We start from the raw sequence: 17,634 nt of genomic DNA on the forward strand, positions 1-17,634 counted from the left end.
ACAGTGTTCCTTAATTGTGCCCTTTTTTCACTGCCAAATCCATCGATCGATGGTTCCAAAATCACAGTTATCACTGGATATGTCGCACTCGAGCCACGACAAATACATAGCCTCTGTTTTAGTGGATTAACACACAATAGACGAAGCGAACCGCCTGCGGTCGTTTAGGTTACAGTCGACAAGTATGCCGGTCGTGTAGGCAAATTTGCTGTGGAAGACATTCGTAGTAGCGCGGTAAAACAAGCTTTTCCATGTGGATCTAAGGGATAGAATTTGAAACGATGACCAAGTATATCTTGGATCCCCGATAAGAAATGGGTAATTTCGTGAGCTCTTACAAAATATCAACAAATCCTTGCTAGTCAGGGAACCATATTGTTGTGAAGCAGGGACCAGTCGCTGAGACTTCGTTAGATAAATGCAGCTATTGCACCACATCACTTTACTAGCTTGTTTCGTAAATGCCACGTGGACCCCCTATGCCTTGTTTAGGAATTTCGCTGGCATTGAAGAAATACACCTGAACAAAGTGGTAAAAAATAGCCTACACAATAAAGGAAACCATTGTGCAGATATTTTTCATGTCTTCCGCTGAAACCGAAAACAGCACTTCGCACCGTAGAACCACCTTTTCTTGCCCATTCGACAAAGTGCCGATACATAGACTATCTAATAACAACCAAGTCAACGTCCTTTCCCCTCCGATATCTGTCGGCTAGCCCCTCCAGTTGCATTTACAAGTGATCAGCTCAACTCTTGGCAGGGGTTAATTAAACACTTGATTAGCCGTAAGCCGCACGAGATATGGATATTTTTTGAAGATCTCATGTACGGAAAAAAAATTTTCTTTTGCAGTCAACATACGAGAGGCTGTTCTCCTCCTCTTTCCCTAATGAAACTATCCTTAAAAATTAGATAAAATCAATTAAACTCAAATTATTAAATACTCGACTAGTCACTAAAATTATGGACCGACTCCCAACCAGCAAGCCCCAGCCTTAGGGATGTTTAATTTAAGGTTTGCACCCTGCCACGACTTTTTCGCAGTTCCATTGTATTTATATCTCATACGTTTCCTAAGTCTTGTAGCGACCAGTTTCTGTCGATCATTGCATTATCCTTATGCTCCAAAGTAGCAGCAAACACATCCATGAACTTGTTATATATTCATAGAAGCAGGAATTCTTTGATCCTCCTTGCCGCGATATTATTGCTGGCATTAACCTATCTTTGGTTTTATGCTTACATACGAGTACCTTCTCTAGATGTGTTCTATACCGATCCACAAGATAATGCACATTCCAATGACTTGAACAGATTCTTCAATCACCACTTCATAGAAGGCCCAATTTCAGGTCAAAAAGCGATTCAGAACTATTTGGATTACAAGGGAATCGAGGACTTGCGCCCAGTGCAAGCACATTGTAGTGTATACGATACCATTTTCGAGAACCATGACGTTAACGCTATCCTTACCAACCTTAATTTTGATCAAAGATGTGATTTATACTTTACTACTCTCTACAGCATGGACAAAAACTGGTGGTTGAACCCCAATGAAGACTTACCATTACAAGATAGAGGTTCATTTAAGTACCAGTCATGGAGGGAGAAATACTTTAAGAAATATAAGGAGGAGCTCAATAAAAATAAACCAGAGAAAGAGAAGGACTCAGAGGAAGGTTTGGAAGAACTAATTAAGCATAACTACGAAGTTTTTTGGAATAGAACTTTGAAAACTGAGCAGACAATCACTGACTATTTGTGCCATATGCGTATCTTCAACCGTTGTTTCATCACTGATGATGAGAGAGACAAAATTGATAGCAGGGCCAAATTCACTTCAAATCAGAAACAATTTGTTCAAAAACTCTATCAGAAATCAGAGGAATCACCAAAGTCTCGAGTACCGTCCTTTGAATTAACAGAGCACGAGAAAACTCTCAAAACAGACTCCTTCTCCAGTTGCACAAATGTCGAACTGAGGGTGTACCCTTGGTTATCCTTGAGATTTCCTATATATGAGCGCTGGACAGGCGAACTGTACTTCAGTTTGCCAGATATGTCTAAGTTCATGGATATTCCAAATACAAAACGAAAACAAAAACCTGTGATAAAGTCGGCCTTCACCCACTCGCAATCCTGCTTCTTGAATAAGTTCAAGAACGCAGTAAATGGTAAAGGTATCGTATTAACGATTGGCGACGAACATGTTGAACTTGTTGTCAACTTGATCCATCTTTTAAGAGCTCTTAATAATGACTTACCTGTCCAGTTCGTATATTATGATGGATTGTCCGAAGCTTCAAAACTTACAATCATTACCGCAGCGAGAGAGAGCATGAGAATACCGGAATCCCATCACAAAGTAAAGGAATTCTTCCCAGAAGGATACTTTGAGAATAGCAATAGTACATTGATCCCTCAAGAGGTGTGGTTTGTGAATGTCAATGGAGTGGTGCAAGATTTTGATAGAAAGAAGTTCAAAACTTACTCTAACAAGTTTCTAGCCACGATGTTCAACAGTTTTGAAGAGTTCATACTCATTGATGCGGACACAGTATTAGTACAGCCTCCTCTGTATTTCTTCAATTTGACAGGATACAAAGAGAAGGGTGCTTACTTTTTTAGGGATAGAACTCTCGATGTCAGACCTGCCGAAGACAGCATATTTTTCAAGAAGACATCGCCATCAAGTCTAGACTCCATTATGTTTGACATCCCTACATTGACAAACTACACATTTGACCTACCATTTTTCGGTGGCTTGAGACACAATATGGAATCTGGAGTTGTCGTACTCAATAGGTCTAGACATTTTGGGTCTATTCTTGTTATGATGCAATTGAACTTCATGGGCCCAATAATGGAGAGAGTGCATGGAGATAAGGAAGTCTTTTGGTTGGGTTTTGCAGCCAACGGTGATGAAGACTATGTATTTAACAGTTACACCGCTGCATCCTTAGGAGAGATCACTGAAGCAAAGTATCGCAAAACTTCTAGTGGTAGCTTGAAGAAAGCCCAAGAAATCTGCTCGGCTCACCCAGCCCATGTTAATGGAGAAGACAAGAAAACTTTGCTTTGGTTTAATTCCGGATTTCAATATTGTGGAAGATCCGATAGAGTGAACTTCAAGGACGAACTTCGCAAGAACTTCCACTCCTTTATAGAGACAGAAGGGCAATTGGAGACATATTATCGTAATCCGTTACGCATCACCCATGCTATCGTCCCTCCCTATGACGTGAATGAACCAATTTGCAGAAATAATGACGATGAGCCCATTAAGGGTTGGCAGAGTGGCCGGATGTGCGCTGGGTATATGTGGTGTGCATATTCACAAGTAGGTGGTAAAACCAATGATAACAAGGACAACACTCAAATTGGTACTATAATAGAATTCAATGAAAAAGATCAAGCTTTATTTACTTATTACGGGGATGTGTGGACTGGAAAAGAATAAAACTTTATCCCCCTACATACTTGAGCGATCTAAAGTTAGCATAAGAGAATACAAAATTACAAACTAATCACCCGTAGCACCTTGTCACGAGTGTCTACGAAATCTCTTGTATTTACATCTTCAATTTGGTAAAATCCCTATTTTTATGGAGAGTGGCTTCTATTACCACAGCCGTGAGACCTATAAGTTGTAAACAAATGTAATTTTACTATAATCGGGGCAAAAGTGCAAAGCACAATCTTAATTGTTAAGGAGAGTCAATACACGTTTCTTACTTAGCGTTATGTTCTACACAACCCAAAGGATCGGCTTGAAATCGTACCTTAATTATGAGGGGGGACGAAAGAACAAAGTGAGAGAACTACGGATACAGCTTCTTCTTTCTTACATAGATTAGAGATCCACCATGATATAATAACATGGGTTGATACAAAGTAGGTAAGGGCATAGTTCACAACAGATGATATTTTGCCCCAAAATTGATCTTGAGGCGTGGACTGTGCTCTGACGATGAACCCTTAGTAAATTTTCCGTGTGTGTACAACTACCACCGATCCTTAACAGATAAAAATTGGTACAAACAATATATAGTCATTTCAGAAGTAATTTCTTTAGAATTCAGGCCAATAGGTCATCTTAACATCGATAACTGCCACATTTCCTACCCCCGATCCACTGGGATCCACTGGTTGAAACACTTTACGAATTATTTGTTTCAGTCCAGCGAGCAAAGCCCTTGGGGGTTTTTCTCAGGAATAATATCCAAGAATTTTCTTGTCGTGCTGGGCGCCTTAGGCAAAAAAATCTAACGATATAAGTCTTGAACCAGGTTCTTCATGTTAGTGACATATATTGTTCACAGTATCACTATGGGTGTAATACCTGAATGGATGCAAGGGATGCCATTAATTTCACACAGAGAAGATGAACTGCCGTAGCCTGTGTCCCATGCAACAGCAAAATATATTTTTTAGGCTTGATATTGTTTTGAGCAATATTCCGTTTTCAGTCAAATGCAGTCGACTGTAAACTAGATTTCTCGACAAAGTAGAACAAATCACATATGAAGGAAAAGATTCTACTTCCACTTCGAGAATATTAATTGCAAAAGAAACACGCTCCGAAAATAACTCTGCAAATGCGAGGCTTAAGTCACCTTTTACAAAATATCCTAAAAAAGCGTCTGCAGCTTATAATGTGGTCCAATAATAACTGCGGGGGGGGAATACGATATATCTGAGAAGTCACTTGTGTGTACGCCCAGCGCCTATCTCGAAACCTTTCCGATCGTGTGCAGCGTCCCCTAATGTTGCCATGAATTTATAGTACAGTTATAAATATAGTGAATATCCTGAGTTGATGGTGAAGAAAAGAAACCATTTTGAGTCTGATGAGGATTTAATTTTAGCAGTCCGATCCAGCATTCTTCATTCCATGATTCATATATACAAAAGCCGAAAGCTTTCTCTACTATTCCTTGGTATAGTACTATCCACATTAGTCACCTATTTGTGGTTTTTTGCATACCTACGAGTCCCTTCATTAGATGTTTTCTACTCAGATAGAAAGCCTAGTAAACATGATGGCATGGATAGCTTCTTCAGTAACCTCACCCTAGAGGGTAATTTCTCGGCTCAAGACTTTACTCAAACATACATGGATTATAGAGGTATTGCCGACTTGAGAAAGGTAAAAGCACATTCCAGGGTCTATGATAGAATGTTCGAAAATCATGACATGAACTCGATTCTTGGCAACCTCAACTTTAACCAAAGATGTGAATTGTACTTCACTACTCTTTCCACCATAGACGAAAACTGGTGGGTCGACCCTAACAAGGATTTGCCAGTAAGAGACTATCAAAATTTTCAGTTCGATGATTGGCGCTCGAAGCATCTAAACAGACTCAAAAAGGAGTTTGCCACCAAAGAGATAGAGAATGAAGCCGAGAGAGAACAAAAATTGGAGGATTACATTAAGCAACAGTATGCGGAGTTCTGGAAAGAGACCATGGAAACAGAGCAAACTATTATGGACTATTTGTCTCATGGTCGTATCTTTGACCGCTGCTTCATCTCTAATAATGAGGCAGACAAATACGAAAGTCACAACAAGTTCACTCAGAACCAGCATAAATTCATGCAACGATTATTGACGACGGGTGATAATAACGAGGGTGTGCCACCCTTCGAACCGACAGAACATGAGAAGGATGTCGATACTAGTTCTTCTTTTGCTACGTCCGTTGAGCTGAAATTATATCCATGGTTAACATTCCAGTTACCAAAATATGTGCGGTGGAGCGGTGAGAAATATGATGAAATTCCTATTATGGCCGACTTTGGCCTTCCGATTCCCTCCCCACTGAAAAAGAAAGTTGATATAATAGCATCCAATCTGACGGGGTTCTTGAATAAATTCAAACATGCAGTGAATGGCCAAGGTATCGTTTTAACTATCGGCAATCACCATGTGGGTAACACATTGCATTTAATACGCTTATTGCGTGTCCATCGTAATCAGTACCCTATTCAGTTCGTATTTTACGATGGCTTGTCTGATAATTCAAAAGCCAGGATTGTCGAGGCTGCAAGGCGACCAATGGCAATTCCTGAATCCTTCCAGAATGTTAGCCAGTACTTTCCAGAAGACTATGTACAGACGTTGAATAATAGTTTGCCAGCTCAAGAAGTATGGTTTGTAGACGTCAAAGAGTCTATAAAGGGTGAGTACAGAGGACGCTTCAATAGGTTTAATAACAAATTTTTGGCAACGATGTTTAATTCGTTTGAAGAGTTTTTGCTCATCGATTCGGACACTGTGATGATGCAACCACCTCTGTACTTCTTCAACTTGAGCGGATTCAGAGAAACGGGAGCGTTTTTCTACAGGGACAGAACATTAAACACGAGACCTAAGGACGATGGGATATTCTTCACGAAAATCTCTCCATCATATATCGACTCTGTTATGTTTGATATACCAACAATTAGTGAGAAGACGTTGAAAATACCGTTCTTACATGGATTAAGGCATTACATGGAGTCAGGTGTAGTGGTACTCAGTAGAACAAGGCATTTTGGATCTATGCTCACCATGATACAAATGAACTTCATGGGTGCCGTAAGAGATAGAGTGTATGGAGACAAAGAAATCTTCTGGTTGGCATTTGCAGCCAATGGTGACGAAGATTATGCCTTCAATAAATTTCCTGCTGCATCCATCGGAACGATGTCTAAACCAGGAGATCATGTAACTTCTCATGGAGTTCCAAAGAAAGCTAGAGAGATATGCTCAGGCCATCCGGCCCATATTGATGGGTACGATGGTAAATCGTTGGTATGGTTCAATTCTGGATTTCATTTCTGTGTGAACAAAGACAGGTTGAACTACGACTCTGAATTTGAGAAAAACAAAAAGTTTCCATTCCTACAGACCCCAGACGAGATGAGAGAATTTTACAATAATCCAATAGTCATCACACAAGCTATCATTCCTCCTTTCGAAACCGTGGAGCAACTTCATTGTGAAAATATTGATGAAGAACCAAACGTCGGATGGACTGAGCCAGGGTACTGTGGGGGCTACATGAAGTGCGCATACTCTCAAATAGGAGGCACTACCGAGGATCATAAGAACAACACAATATATGGTACTCTCATTAATTTTGATAAAAGAGACCGAGACTTATTTAAATACTATGGGGACATATGGGTTGCTTAGAATAGAGAACATAGCTGTTTCTGGATATCTCTCGTATGAGGACAGTCAGAAAATATAAGTCATTTTACATTAGTTACGCATCTCTACTCAAAAATAATGAATTAATTTTTTTGACCTCTACATAATTAGGGCACGCCTTGGCAAATGGCATTTCACGAATCAAATCGCTTTGTTCATTGGCAAACCTAATTCTATAAAAATTTTTATTGTCACAGAAGACATTTATTTATCGGGGAATATCGATAGAATGCCCTTCAAAGAGTCCAAAAATACTAATTGCTTTTTTCTAATCTCCACTTGTCACATAATGCCGCTGATTCTGTCCTGACATTGAAATCGGCGATAACCAGCTAATTTCTTTATGGACAGTCATTGTCACGTGAGAGTTCTAATCCCGACGCTTTTGAAAATTGCTGCAATTTGAAAAACTGTTGCATATCATATTATTATGTCAGCTATTGTTCAAAAGTCAAAATGTGTCAAAAACAGAACATTAAGAGATTTCAGAGGCTCTGTTCTAGCCACTAGATGAAATATGCAGCCAGTCATCAAAGGCTAAATGTTAATGTCATATTTTCTTCCTCCATGAGACCCTTAATCAAAAGATATATAAATTCCTGAACTAATAAGTTCACCACTTATTTCCCTCTCCTTTTGTACTACTACTACTACTACTACTACCACCTTCCCTACATTCATCCGTACCCACCTTATACTCTCACTCCTACTCCTCCACTACCTTCCCACTATATACATTCCACCATCAACAAGCCTCTCAAATCTTCTCAATCTTCCACTGTTGCATTTTCCGGCATCCACTGCCCTTCTCTCACTTTATCGCACCGCGAAAAAAGAAACAGGTTTCATTATCTTCGATTCAATTGTGATTCATTTCCGTTCTTCAGTCTGAGACGTTGTTTAAATAGTTGTATGACCCTGGCGAGTTAGCAGTTGTCGCGCGTAATAGATCTGAGCTGCCAGAAAAGAATAGATTTTCTGATAATTAACACTATCGCAGGAAGTGATGTTGCTGCCAATATACTAATCAACTCTTTTCCGTTCCCATTCATCATTGTGACTCTTCGCTATCGCACCAGTGACCAGCTCATCTCCATCACCCATTCGCTTTAATCACCATGCCAGGGCATTTCCTCGGCTCAAACGCGGCTGATTGGGGATCGGAATTCGGTGCAATCACTATAGACCTTTTCAATGGCACGGATTCTTCTCAAAAGGAGCAGTTCATCAGCTCTGTCTCCAAGCTATCCGGAGTTTTATCGTTGTCAGTCTGGCTCTTTGCACAATTGCCTCAAATCATTGAAAACCACTTAAATGAGTCGGTTTCGGGTGTTTCCCTATTATTCTTGCTATGCTGGATAGGAGGTGATACCACCAACCTATTGGGATGTATTTTAACAAAGGCTCTACCATTCCAGACATCACTTGCAGCCTATTACTGCTTCATAGATTGTATCCTAAGTCTTCAGTATTGGTACTATACAAGAGTCTTTCCCAAGCACAGAATACACCACAATTTGCTTCAAAGTCCGAATATGCTCAGACCGACCACGTCTCGTAAAAGCGCTAGACATAGTACAAGGAGAAACCGCTTTGAAGACGATGTCAATCGTTCGCCAATGCAAATCACGATTTCACACAATGTTCATACACCCCATCAAGAGTCATTCATTCATAAGATATTGGGTGCTTCTTTTATCAGCAGTAGTTTAGGAAAACAGGCACAATCAATGCCTGTTCCTATCAAAGACGCCACTGTCGATATCGTTGTCAATACGGCTCGTAAAAGTTCTGAAATAAGCAGAAAGATAATTTCTAATCCGTTCACAATTGCAATTAATAACGACACTGAGGTAGCAGTCTCTCAAGCAATGTTGGACGATTCAAAAACCTGGTTGCAGGTTATAAAAGAAACTCTCACGAAGATTTTCATAGTTCTTTCTTCCATTCCAGCTCATACCAGATTCAGATATAGTCCTGAAGAAATTGGCAAAATCTCGGCATGGACATGTACTGTACTATATATATCCTCTAGAGCACCACAAATTATCAAGAACCATAAATCTGGCTCCACGAAAGGTATCTCGGTATATCTTTTTCTCTTCGCAATGTTAGGCAACGTTTTCTACACGATTTCCATAGTATCAGACTTATACTTGCTTTCTTTGAACAAGGTATACATGGGCGAGGGTGGAGATTCTGAATTTAATGAGATATTCATGGATCAACTACCTTTCATTGTGGGTAGTGCTGGAACTGTCTGCTTTGATATGGTTATCCTTTTCCAATGCTGGTTGTATTCAGATAATTCATCTCAATCGAGAAGATCATCGTGCAGCAGCGACTTCTACGTAAATGGCCATCACCATAACAGCTACGGATCCATATATAATGATGAATATGATGATATGCACAGTCCAGGGCACAAAAGACGACATAAGAGCCGTCTGAGTAGGCTGAAGAAACGAAGCTCGGACTCAAGAAGGAAACATAGTCGAAATAGAAATAAGAGAGAATCGCCCCTGCATTTCCCTACCGATTGGTACAACGGCATAAACGTTGACCTAAAACCAACAAACATACATAGTATTGACGAAGCAACATCTTTGAATGGAAATGCCGCCAGTTTTCATATGACATCACCGCCTCCTTCTCATTACATTTCAGCCTCACATAATCGATCCATACAATTTGATTCGTCCATGACCAATAGCAATGGAAAGATTGGAGGTGCCATTACGGCCATAGCACGATCCTTGTCACATAGTGGCTCATACATAGGTGGTAGAGGTAGATCGCCAAATTCCTTCCATTCAAATTCATATATTGCAGCGAATCAGATTCCGTCCTCGGGCGGTTTCCCTGCAAACTCGCCTTTGATGGCATCTCTTATCCCATCTATCATTGGAAACTACTCATCTGTTTCCAAGAAGATGTCACATGAGTCCAAAATCCCATTTTCACCCATCGACTTTTTGAGCGATGATTTCTACCGTCCTGGTCTGGCCTCTGTAGGCTCTTTAGGACACGGCAGAAGCCATAGTCATGGTAGAAGTGACAGTCATGGCACAGTCTATGGATTTTATAATCCACCCACAAGTTCTCATGATAAGGAAGAGGAAGAGCCTTTTTAGATTCTCTACCTCGTCGATTCAATTCGCAGCATATAGTACATAGGATTCATTAATAAAATTGTAGATTTATAGACACTTTACATTAGTAGCACTTGGGGTATTCTTTGTATGACAGCTGCAGTGAAATTATTGTACTTTACATCATTAGGTGTGAAAAGAAATATTCTTCTGTCCTCTATGTATATCGATTGTTTGGATATCTAGTAATTACAAGAATCTGCTTCAGGTAAATATATATAAGTTCTATGTCCCTAGAGCTCTTTGTTAACTCTCCAGGCGCTATTAGGCAAGCTCTGCAAATAGGCAGTCTTACGTTTCACCCAAATCAAAGTCAAAATTCCTATGATGACACATATCGTATTTGTATAGTAATAACCGTCTCTAACAACCTCAATCCTGCCTCCTCCCAATTTACATTTCTCTTTAGCGTCTTCTCCCACGATCTGATATGATTCTCCTAATCCCCCAAGAATACAATTCTCGATGGTAAACTTATCAATCAAGTATAACAAGATCAATCTCGGCCAAGTGCCACCATAGTTTGAGAGAGTGTTCAAAGTTGTCATGTAAGTTCCTCCTATAGCAGGGTCCGCAATTTTTGTGTGAAAGGCACACAACGATACAAATTGGATAGTGGACATAAAGGAACTTAACAAGTGCTGTAAAATCACCAACAAAAAGTAGAAAGAGCTGACTTTACCATCCTTAGGGAAAAAATAAACCACAAGTTGGGCCAACGCAGCAGCCACCAATCTTCCGCCAAATCCAAAGATCCATGGTTTCAAAGGCGATTTGCCAGTCGACCAACGGCCCGCGTAGAATCCGAAAATCATCTCAAAGGGGAAGTCGATTAAAACTGTAATGGAGAGATCTTCTTTGGATAATCCTTTCTCTAAGAGTTTCAAATTAGTTGCTGCTTCATTCACTTGGAATCCAAACTTCGAAATTAACAAGATTATCACGAAGGTTTGCACGTTAGGCAATTGAAGCACTTTATACATGGACAGGTACACATTCGTCAAGTCAGAGAAAATGCTCTTCTGTTTGTTGTATATCGATGTCTCGATCTTGATTTTCTCATTCGCTAATTTGGCTTGGTTCTTCTTGGCCAAGTGAGGTGGATCTTCTGGGACGAAGTAGAGCAAAGCTGTCACGGCTAAGTACATCCATCCCCAGAAGGTGAGATATTGGCCCAAAGTGAAAAGACCTTCATCAAGAGGTGTTGTCCTCAAGTACTTATTGGCAAAATCCGGTGAACTCAAAGCCAAAAAAATAGTAAACGATGAAAAGTAACCAGTATTAATACCAATTGTCTGAGCTGTTGAAGCATATGAAAGACTCTCTGGTGATAAGCAAGTAAGGGCCCATCCGTCTACAGCGATGTCCTGGGTAGCACAGAAGAACACCAACAAGAAGAAGCATAGTGTAATAGCCGGTAAGTATGCCTGTGGTTTCAGAACAAGATTATCTATGATCTGACCGAGGTAGAGCAATGTCAAGCCCGAAATTGTTTGAACTGGAATAATCCAAGATCTTCTTCTTCCGATTTTAGGCCAGTAGATAGCGTCTACAATGGGGGACCATATCAACTTTAATGAATATGGATAAGCTGCTAACGAGAAGATACCTACCTGTGAATATGACAATTTAGACTTCAATATGAACGGTATAGACCCGAAAGCAAGGCCAACTGGTACACCTTGAAGAAGATACAATATAACCAAAACATAAAATGCTGGGCGGTCTATCTTCAACAAGCTGCTCAGTTTCGAGGTGGGGGCATTCGTTCCTTTAGGAGTGAATGACGAGGTGCCTGGACTCAAAGGAGTATCTCTTTTCTCGACATCTTGGATACTTATTGGCAATAAGCCGTCATTCTCTTCAGCAAAGGCAGCGTGTGAATAGTTTAACAGGTTATCGAAAGACGATGTGGCCATCAGAACGTCAACAGAATGCCCTCTTTTGTGAATGCTTGAATCCGAGCTCATTCCAGACTGTTACGATAGCCGTATACACTACGAATAACGTCAATTGATATGAGATAGTACACTCTTGCCAAGAAGAATAGACGATATATATATGGTCTTGTAAAGAGATATGTGTTTTTTCGGAGTGTCGCAGATTACAGATATGACATTATTTTGCGACAATAGGTACGGCAATATAGAATGGGCAGATAGCAAATTGAACTGTTAAATATGGGATGTAATGGGGAGTTAATATGTTGTGGACACGATTGATTTGGAGTAATGGGTAAGTCGGAAGGTTTTGTTTAAAATGCATATAATATTAGAATAAAGACGATATGTTGGACATTGGCTTCTTGTTATGTATTTGTGAAAATTGGCGATTTTTCTGATTTAATGGACAACAGCTCAAGAAGATCAATTATTTTGCGGGGTCTTCTTCTTGGCAAAGAAAAGTTAGGGCTGGAAGCATTATCCACTGAAAAAAACACAAAATTTGCAATTCAATCATATAAATAAACGGTGGTCTTTTGATTTCAAGCAGATCGTAGAGCCTTGTGCTGTAATTTTTTTGCAACCTTAATGTATATATGGACTTTATTTTGCGTTCAGTCTCAGACTTTCTATTTCTCTTTTCAGTATCCTACAATCTCTTTTTTTTTTATTATAGACAAAACCATCAATTGCTCTTTCTATATACATTTTTAGACGAATATACATTTTTCTATAAGATGTTTCCGCGTGCGGAAAGAGATTTAATGGGATCTATTGACGTTATGGTGATGACAAGAATATGATTAATGATTTTGGTGTGTTTCTATGGTTCAGGGTGCGCCGAGAAACCTTTTACTTCTGTATCTCCACGGAAAGCGATACTTCACACCGTTCTTTTATAGGAATTATTCCTAGTTCAGGCGACCCTCGTTTTTGCATGTTCATGACATTAGAATTACAAAGACAAAACCTTCTTGGCGGCTCTCAAGACGGTTGGCTCGTCTGGGAAAGCAAAGTCTTCCAACTCCTTGGCGTATGGGGTTGGGACTTCACAACCGGTGACTCTCTCGACTGGGGCATCCAAGTAATCGAAGGCCTCAGACTCCATGATCTGGGCACAGATTTCAGAACCAACACCAAAGGCTGGGAAACCGGCCTCTACGGTGACCAAATGGTTGGTCTTCTTGACACTCTCAATGATTGCTGGAACGTCCAATGGCTTAATCGATCTCAAGTTGATAACTTCAGCCTTGACACCATACTCCTTCTCTAAGGTCTCAGCAGCCTCTACACAGAACTTAACGGATCTAGAGTGACCAACAAGGGTAATGTCGGTACCTTCTCTCTCGATGTTAGCCTTACCAATTGGCAAGATGAAGTCGTTGGATAAAGCCTCTTCAGAGATCTCGAAAGACTCACCGTAAGCAATTTCGTTTTCCAAGAAAACAACTGGGTTAGGGTCTCTGATAGCGGCCTTAATCAAACCCTTGTAGTCTTCAGCGGAGTATGGAGACAACACCTTTAAACCAGGGATGGAACCGTACCAAGCAGCATAACATTGAGAATGTTGGGCAGCAACACCAGCAGCGGCACCGTTTGGACCACGGAAAGTGATGTTACATGGTTGCTTACCACCGGACATGTAGTAGGTCTTAGCAGCGGAGTTGATGATTTGATCAATGGCTTGCATGGCAAAGTTGAAAGTCATGAACTCCAATACTGGCTTCAAACCGTGGAGAGCAGCACCGACAGCTAAACCGGTGAAACCCATTTCGGTGATAGGAGTGTCGATCACTCTTCTCTCACCAAAACGGTCCAAAAGGCCTCTGGAGACCTTGTAGGCACCGTTGTATTGGGCAACTTCTTCACCCATGATGAAGACATCGTCGTCACGGTCGAGTTCTTCGGCTAAACCAGCGTTAAGGGCATCTCTGACGGTGATAGTCTTGGCGCCGGCGGTAGAGGAAGCAGCACGGACGTTGTCCATCATTCTGAGGGCCTGGTACTGGCCGGAATGCTTGAGGGAACGAGTAGCATTGTTAGCGATGGCAGCGGAGGCCAAGTGAGCGGTTTTGGCGATGGAAGAGAGCTTTGGGGCCATTGTGAGTAGATCGGCGATTCGCAGCGAGTCGGAAGATGACGATTGTCTAGGGTTTAGGATGGTTCCCGTGGTGCAATGGCAGAAGAAGACAACAACAGCAGACAAATAAAAAATTAGACGCCAAAGGGTTATACAGCGGTTAGATTTTTGGGATCTCATAAGTTGAGAAGCGACACCCGGAAACTGAGAAGCGAGTGCGAAAGTGAGAGAGTGAGGAAAGGAAGAGAGAAAATGAGGGAGCGGACAGATGAGGACCGTTTGTGGTAGGGGGACGACCCGGAGGTGTAACTGCGACAGTGCGACATACAAACGAGTTCTGTAGTGAGGGAGTGTTACATGGTAGAGGGAGGAGGATAGATTGAGGAAGGGTATGGAGTGGGAGAGAGGTAGAGTGAGAGTGAGATAGCTATGTGTTGCTTTTGTTGTATGTATTGTATGTATTGTATATCGATATGTGAAGAAGTTTGCTTGTAATGTATGTATGTATGATTGCATGTACCTATGATTATGTATTTATGTATGCATTAACCTCAGTATCTACCGAAATTATATTATTCTATGTATGTATGGATCAATTGATAGATTAGTATATAAGCATATCAATTGTTTATATATATATATAATATTATATTGTCTTGGTTAATCATTTTTTAGTGATTATACGATAATAGTAACTAAACTAATACTACTAACAAGGTCATATATATGGTTTAACATGTTATGTCAACATATACTGTGGTAACACTGTAAATCCAATGGCAGTTACCACTTTGGGGAAATATCGGAATCGGCTCCCAACGGGTGCAAATTTGAGTTTTTGGTGAGACTTTATGTCTCGTAATCGAGTTTAGTTGTGGGTTGCTGTGTAGCTACTAGCAATGAAGTGTTAAGTGAACAATGAACCGATAGCTCGTTCTGATAGATGCTCCTGGTGCCCTCTTCCACTTCAAAGTTATTTACTACGTTTTCTGTTGCTACAACGCGAGGTTTCTTGGGGTGGGAGTGGTTTGTATCTTTGCACCATTAGCAACCTGCTGTGCACAATATATTTGGTACCTTTATATTTTGCATTTCTCTTCCTGTAATCTTGTTCTCTCTTTGTTCTGGAAACATGGCCACGATATGCTATTGATTTAACTCCATAAGTCATTAAAGAAAGCGTGGTGCTCCATTGACTCGTGCTCAACCATCCTGCAACCCATATCACCGGATATGCACTCATCCCTAACATGTAGCCAACCCAGAATGCAATTTACCAGTAGGCTTCTCTAGTATTACGTGAATATTGGGGGCTTCGTATTGATTTCTAGGAACATGTATTTAAATGATCTCTTTATATCAATAATGTATAATCTACCTCAGGTGCTCATTTAAGTTTATATTAATAATTTGATTATTATTTATAATAAGCTATTGAATACGGGTTTGTCAACTTTCCAATTGAAATCCTGATTATCATTGAAACCACTATCAGATCTTAACCAATAAGGCAAGTGCATTGCCTACTAAGCAATTGATCGGACCCGCCAACCATGCTCCCAAACCCATTCAATCGGTAATAATCACCACTGCATTATGTATCTTAGTATCATCTGTATTCTCGTTGTCTACATCCTTGTGGAAAATTCCACATTCGTCTTGTCTGAACTTTAATACTCGTCTCCCCAAGCGATTCCTGTTGAGTACAAATGTGTAAGCCAGACTAACCAAAATATCGCTAAACATAGAATTCCTCCCGTGTGCGATGGAGAGACTTGTTCTTATCGAGTAATTATTATCTGATAGACAGAAAACGTTTGGATCTGAAGGACATGTACTTCCATTGTTGGTTAAATAGAAGTTGAGCAATGAATAGAGCACGATGGTGGAAGTCGGATGAAGAGATACGAACACTTTCATTGCAAATCGAGGGTAAAGCATGGCCATCAGTTTATAGCGAAGGAACTTATTACGAATATGATTGGTAAACATGGTAGTTACCGGGTCACCAAAATTATACTTGCAACTGTTTGCCAGCCTGGGGTTCTAAAGGTGCCCGAAGACTAAATTCTAATTCTCCTCACACAAGTATTATGTCCTATTAAAAGTTAGCATGTAGATTTGGTTACTTCAACTTGAAATGTTGCTTTGTCCCATAATGAGGGCCGTTTAAACGCTTCTTATCTGTTCTTCTTATATCTATAACTAGGCTGCGAAAAAGTTAGCACACCCAAAAATTACACTTCTTCCAATCTTAATAACCTCATAATCACAGGTTGAGTCAGTGGTTGCACCCACTGATCCGGAAACTTTATTAGCTCTTAGAGATGACTCGTAGCATCTGGAGTGGAGATACTAACGTCTGGTACAGAACCTTGCACATTCCTCTGGTTTCATTTTATCCCAATCCTTCTGCCCATTACGAAACCATTACGAATTTTTTTTCATTGAGCACAGCCACCTGTATCATTCAATTGTACCCTGACCATCAAGGCGATCGTTGCAGCCATTCCACTCCCCTCTTCTCTCCTCTATTGCCCTAAAATTACATCTCGCTATGACACTACATTTCTTGCCAACCCGGAAAAGTGCGAAAACTCGTACCGGTTTCTGTCGGGTCTCACCAGCTCTCTCTTCAACCTTTCCCGCTGTCAATATCCGCTAAAGCACACAAGAACGTTATCTACCATTATGTGACGAACTATACGACAGCATGGAAGATTTTGGGGCCATTCTGGGAGCCAAACATCCGACCAATGTCGGTGTGTTGCACAACAATTCGTTTGCAGGGCTGAGTATCTGTAGGGAAACATGAGGTGCATGTATGCTGTATTCAACGGGTTCTGTCACTACCACATTATCAAGACACACTGTGTAAGAGAAGACTGCACCCGTGGATGTTTTAGTGTGGAACCATTTGCCGTGCAGTTCGCTCTTCTCTGTTGGTGTGTATCTCGTTGGTCTTTTCTGACCCCTCTTCCCCTCCTTTATGTTGGGATCGCCAGTTGTTGCAAAACTTCCAGAACATCGACGGAACTAGCTAGACAATTTGGCAGCGATAAGCGTTAACCACTGACCCGACCCAACCGTGCACATCCGATGTAATTCATCCACTATTACGTATTAACATCTCTTTTTTTTATGACTTATGTGGTGGGAGCTAGTCCAAACGCCCTAGATACTGCTGTATGGGGGTCCCAAATCTTCTCTATTTTGGCTCATCTCCTCTCCCCTTTTCTTTGCATCCTCTTTCCC

General features: G+C 40.7%; 5 protein-coding genes across 5 annotated transcripts; 3 read left to right on the forward strand and 2 right to left on the reverse strand. All coding sequences in view use genetic code 12, as the record gives it.

Moving 5' to 3' along the window:
• Window positions 1-1,150: 1,150 nt before the first annotated feature.
• On the forward strand, window positions 1,151-3,463 carry RJT20DRAFT_4937 (alpha-mannosyltransferase; the record flags this gene model as incomplete). Its single annotated transcript, XM_064920379.1, has 1 exon — window positions 1,151-3,463. One exon carries the CDS (start codon window positions 1,151-1,153, stop codon window positions 3,461-3,463), a length of 2,313 nt encoding a protein of 770 aa, XP_064777416.1.
• A 1,587-nt stretch (window positions 3,464-5,050) lies between these two features.
• On the forward strand, window positions 5,051-7,186 carry RJT20DRAFT_4938 (alpha-mannosyltransferase; the record flags this gene model as incomplete). Its single annotated transcript, XM_064920380.1, has 1 exon — window positions 5,051-7,186. One exon carries the CDS (start codon window positions 5,051-5,053, stop codon window positions 7,184-7,186), a length of 2,136 nt encoding a protein of 711 aa, XP_064777417.1.
• Window positions 7,187-8,322: 1,136 nt separating this feature from the next.
• On the forward strand, window positions 8,323-9,507 carry RJT20DRAFT_91174 (PQ-loop repeat-containing protein; the record flags this gene model as incomplete). The annotated part of the gene is made up of 3 exons (XM_064921365.1): window positions 8,323-8,986; window positions 9,188-9,345; window positions 9,394-9,507. Coding segments are annotated over 3 exons (936 nt in total), but the record flags the coding sequence as incomplete, so codon positions are not given.
• Window positions 9,508-10,589: 1,082 nt separating this feature from the next.
• Window positions 10,590-12,275, reverse strand: RJT20DRAFT_143839 (uncharacterized protein; the record flags this gene model as incomplete). The annotated part of the gene is made up of 1 exon (XM_064918687.1): window positions 10,590-12,275. One exon carries the CDS (start codon window positions 12,273-12,275, stop codon window positions 10,590-10,592), a length of 1,686 nt encoding a protein of 561 aa, XP_064777419.1.
• A 665-nt stretch (window positions 12,276-12,940) lies between these two features.
• Window positions 12,941-14,551, reverse strand: PDB1 (pyruvate dehydrogenase (acetyl-transferring) subunit E1 beta). The gene has a single exon (XM_064916288.1). It carries the CDS (start codon window positions 14,398-14,400, stop codon window positions 13,255-13,257), a length of 1,146 nt encoding a protein of 381 aa, XP_064777420.1. The 5' UTR covers window positions 14,401-14,551; the 3' UTR covers window positions 12,941-13,254.
• Between the last annotated feature and the right edge of the window lie 3,083 nt (window positions 14,552-17,634).

Source organism: Scheffersomyces xylosifermentans (assembly GCF_036884685.1).
Source record: "Scheffersomyces xylosifermentans strain CBS 12540 chromosome Unknown RJT20scaffold_1, whole genome shotgun sequence".
NCBI classification, from domain to species: Eukaryota; Fungi; Ascomycota; class Pichiomycetes; order Serinales; family Debaryomycetaceae; genus Scheffersomyces; species Scheffersomyces xylosifermentans.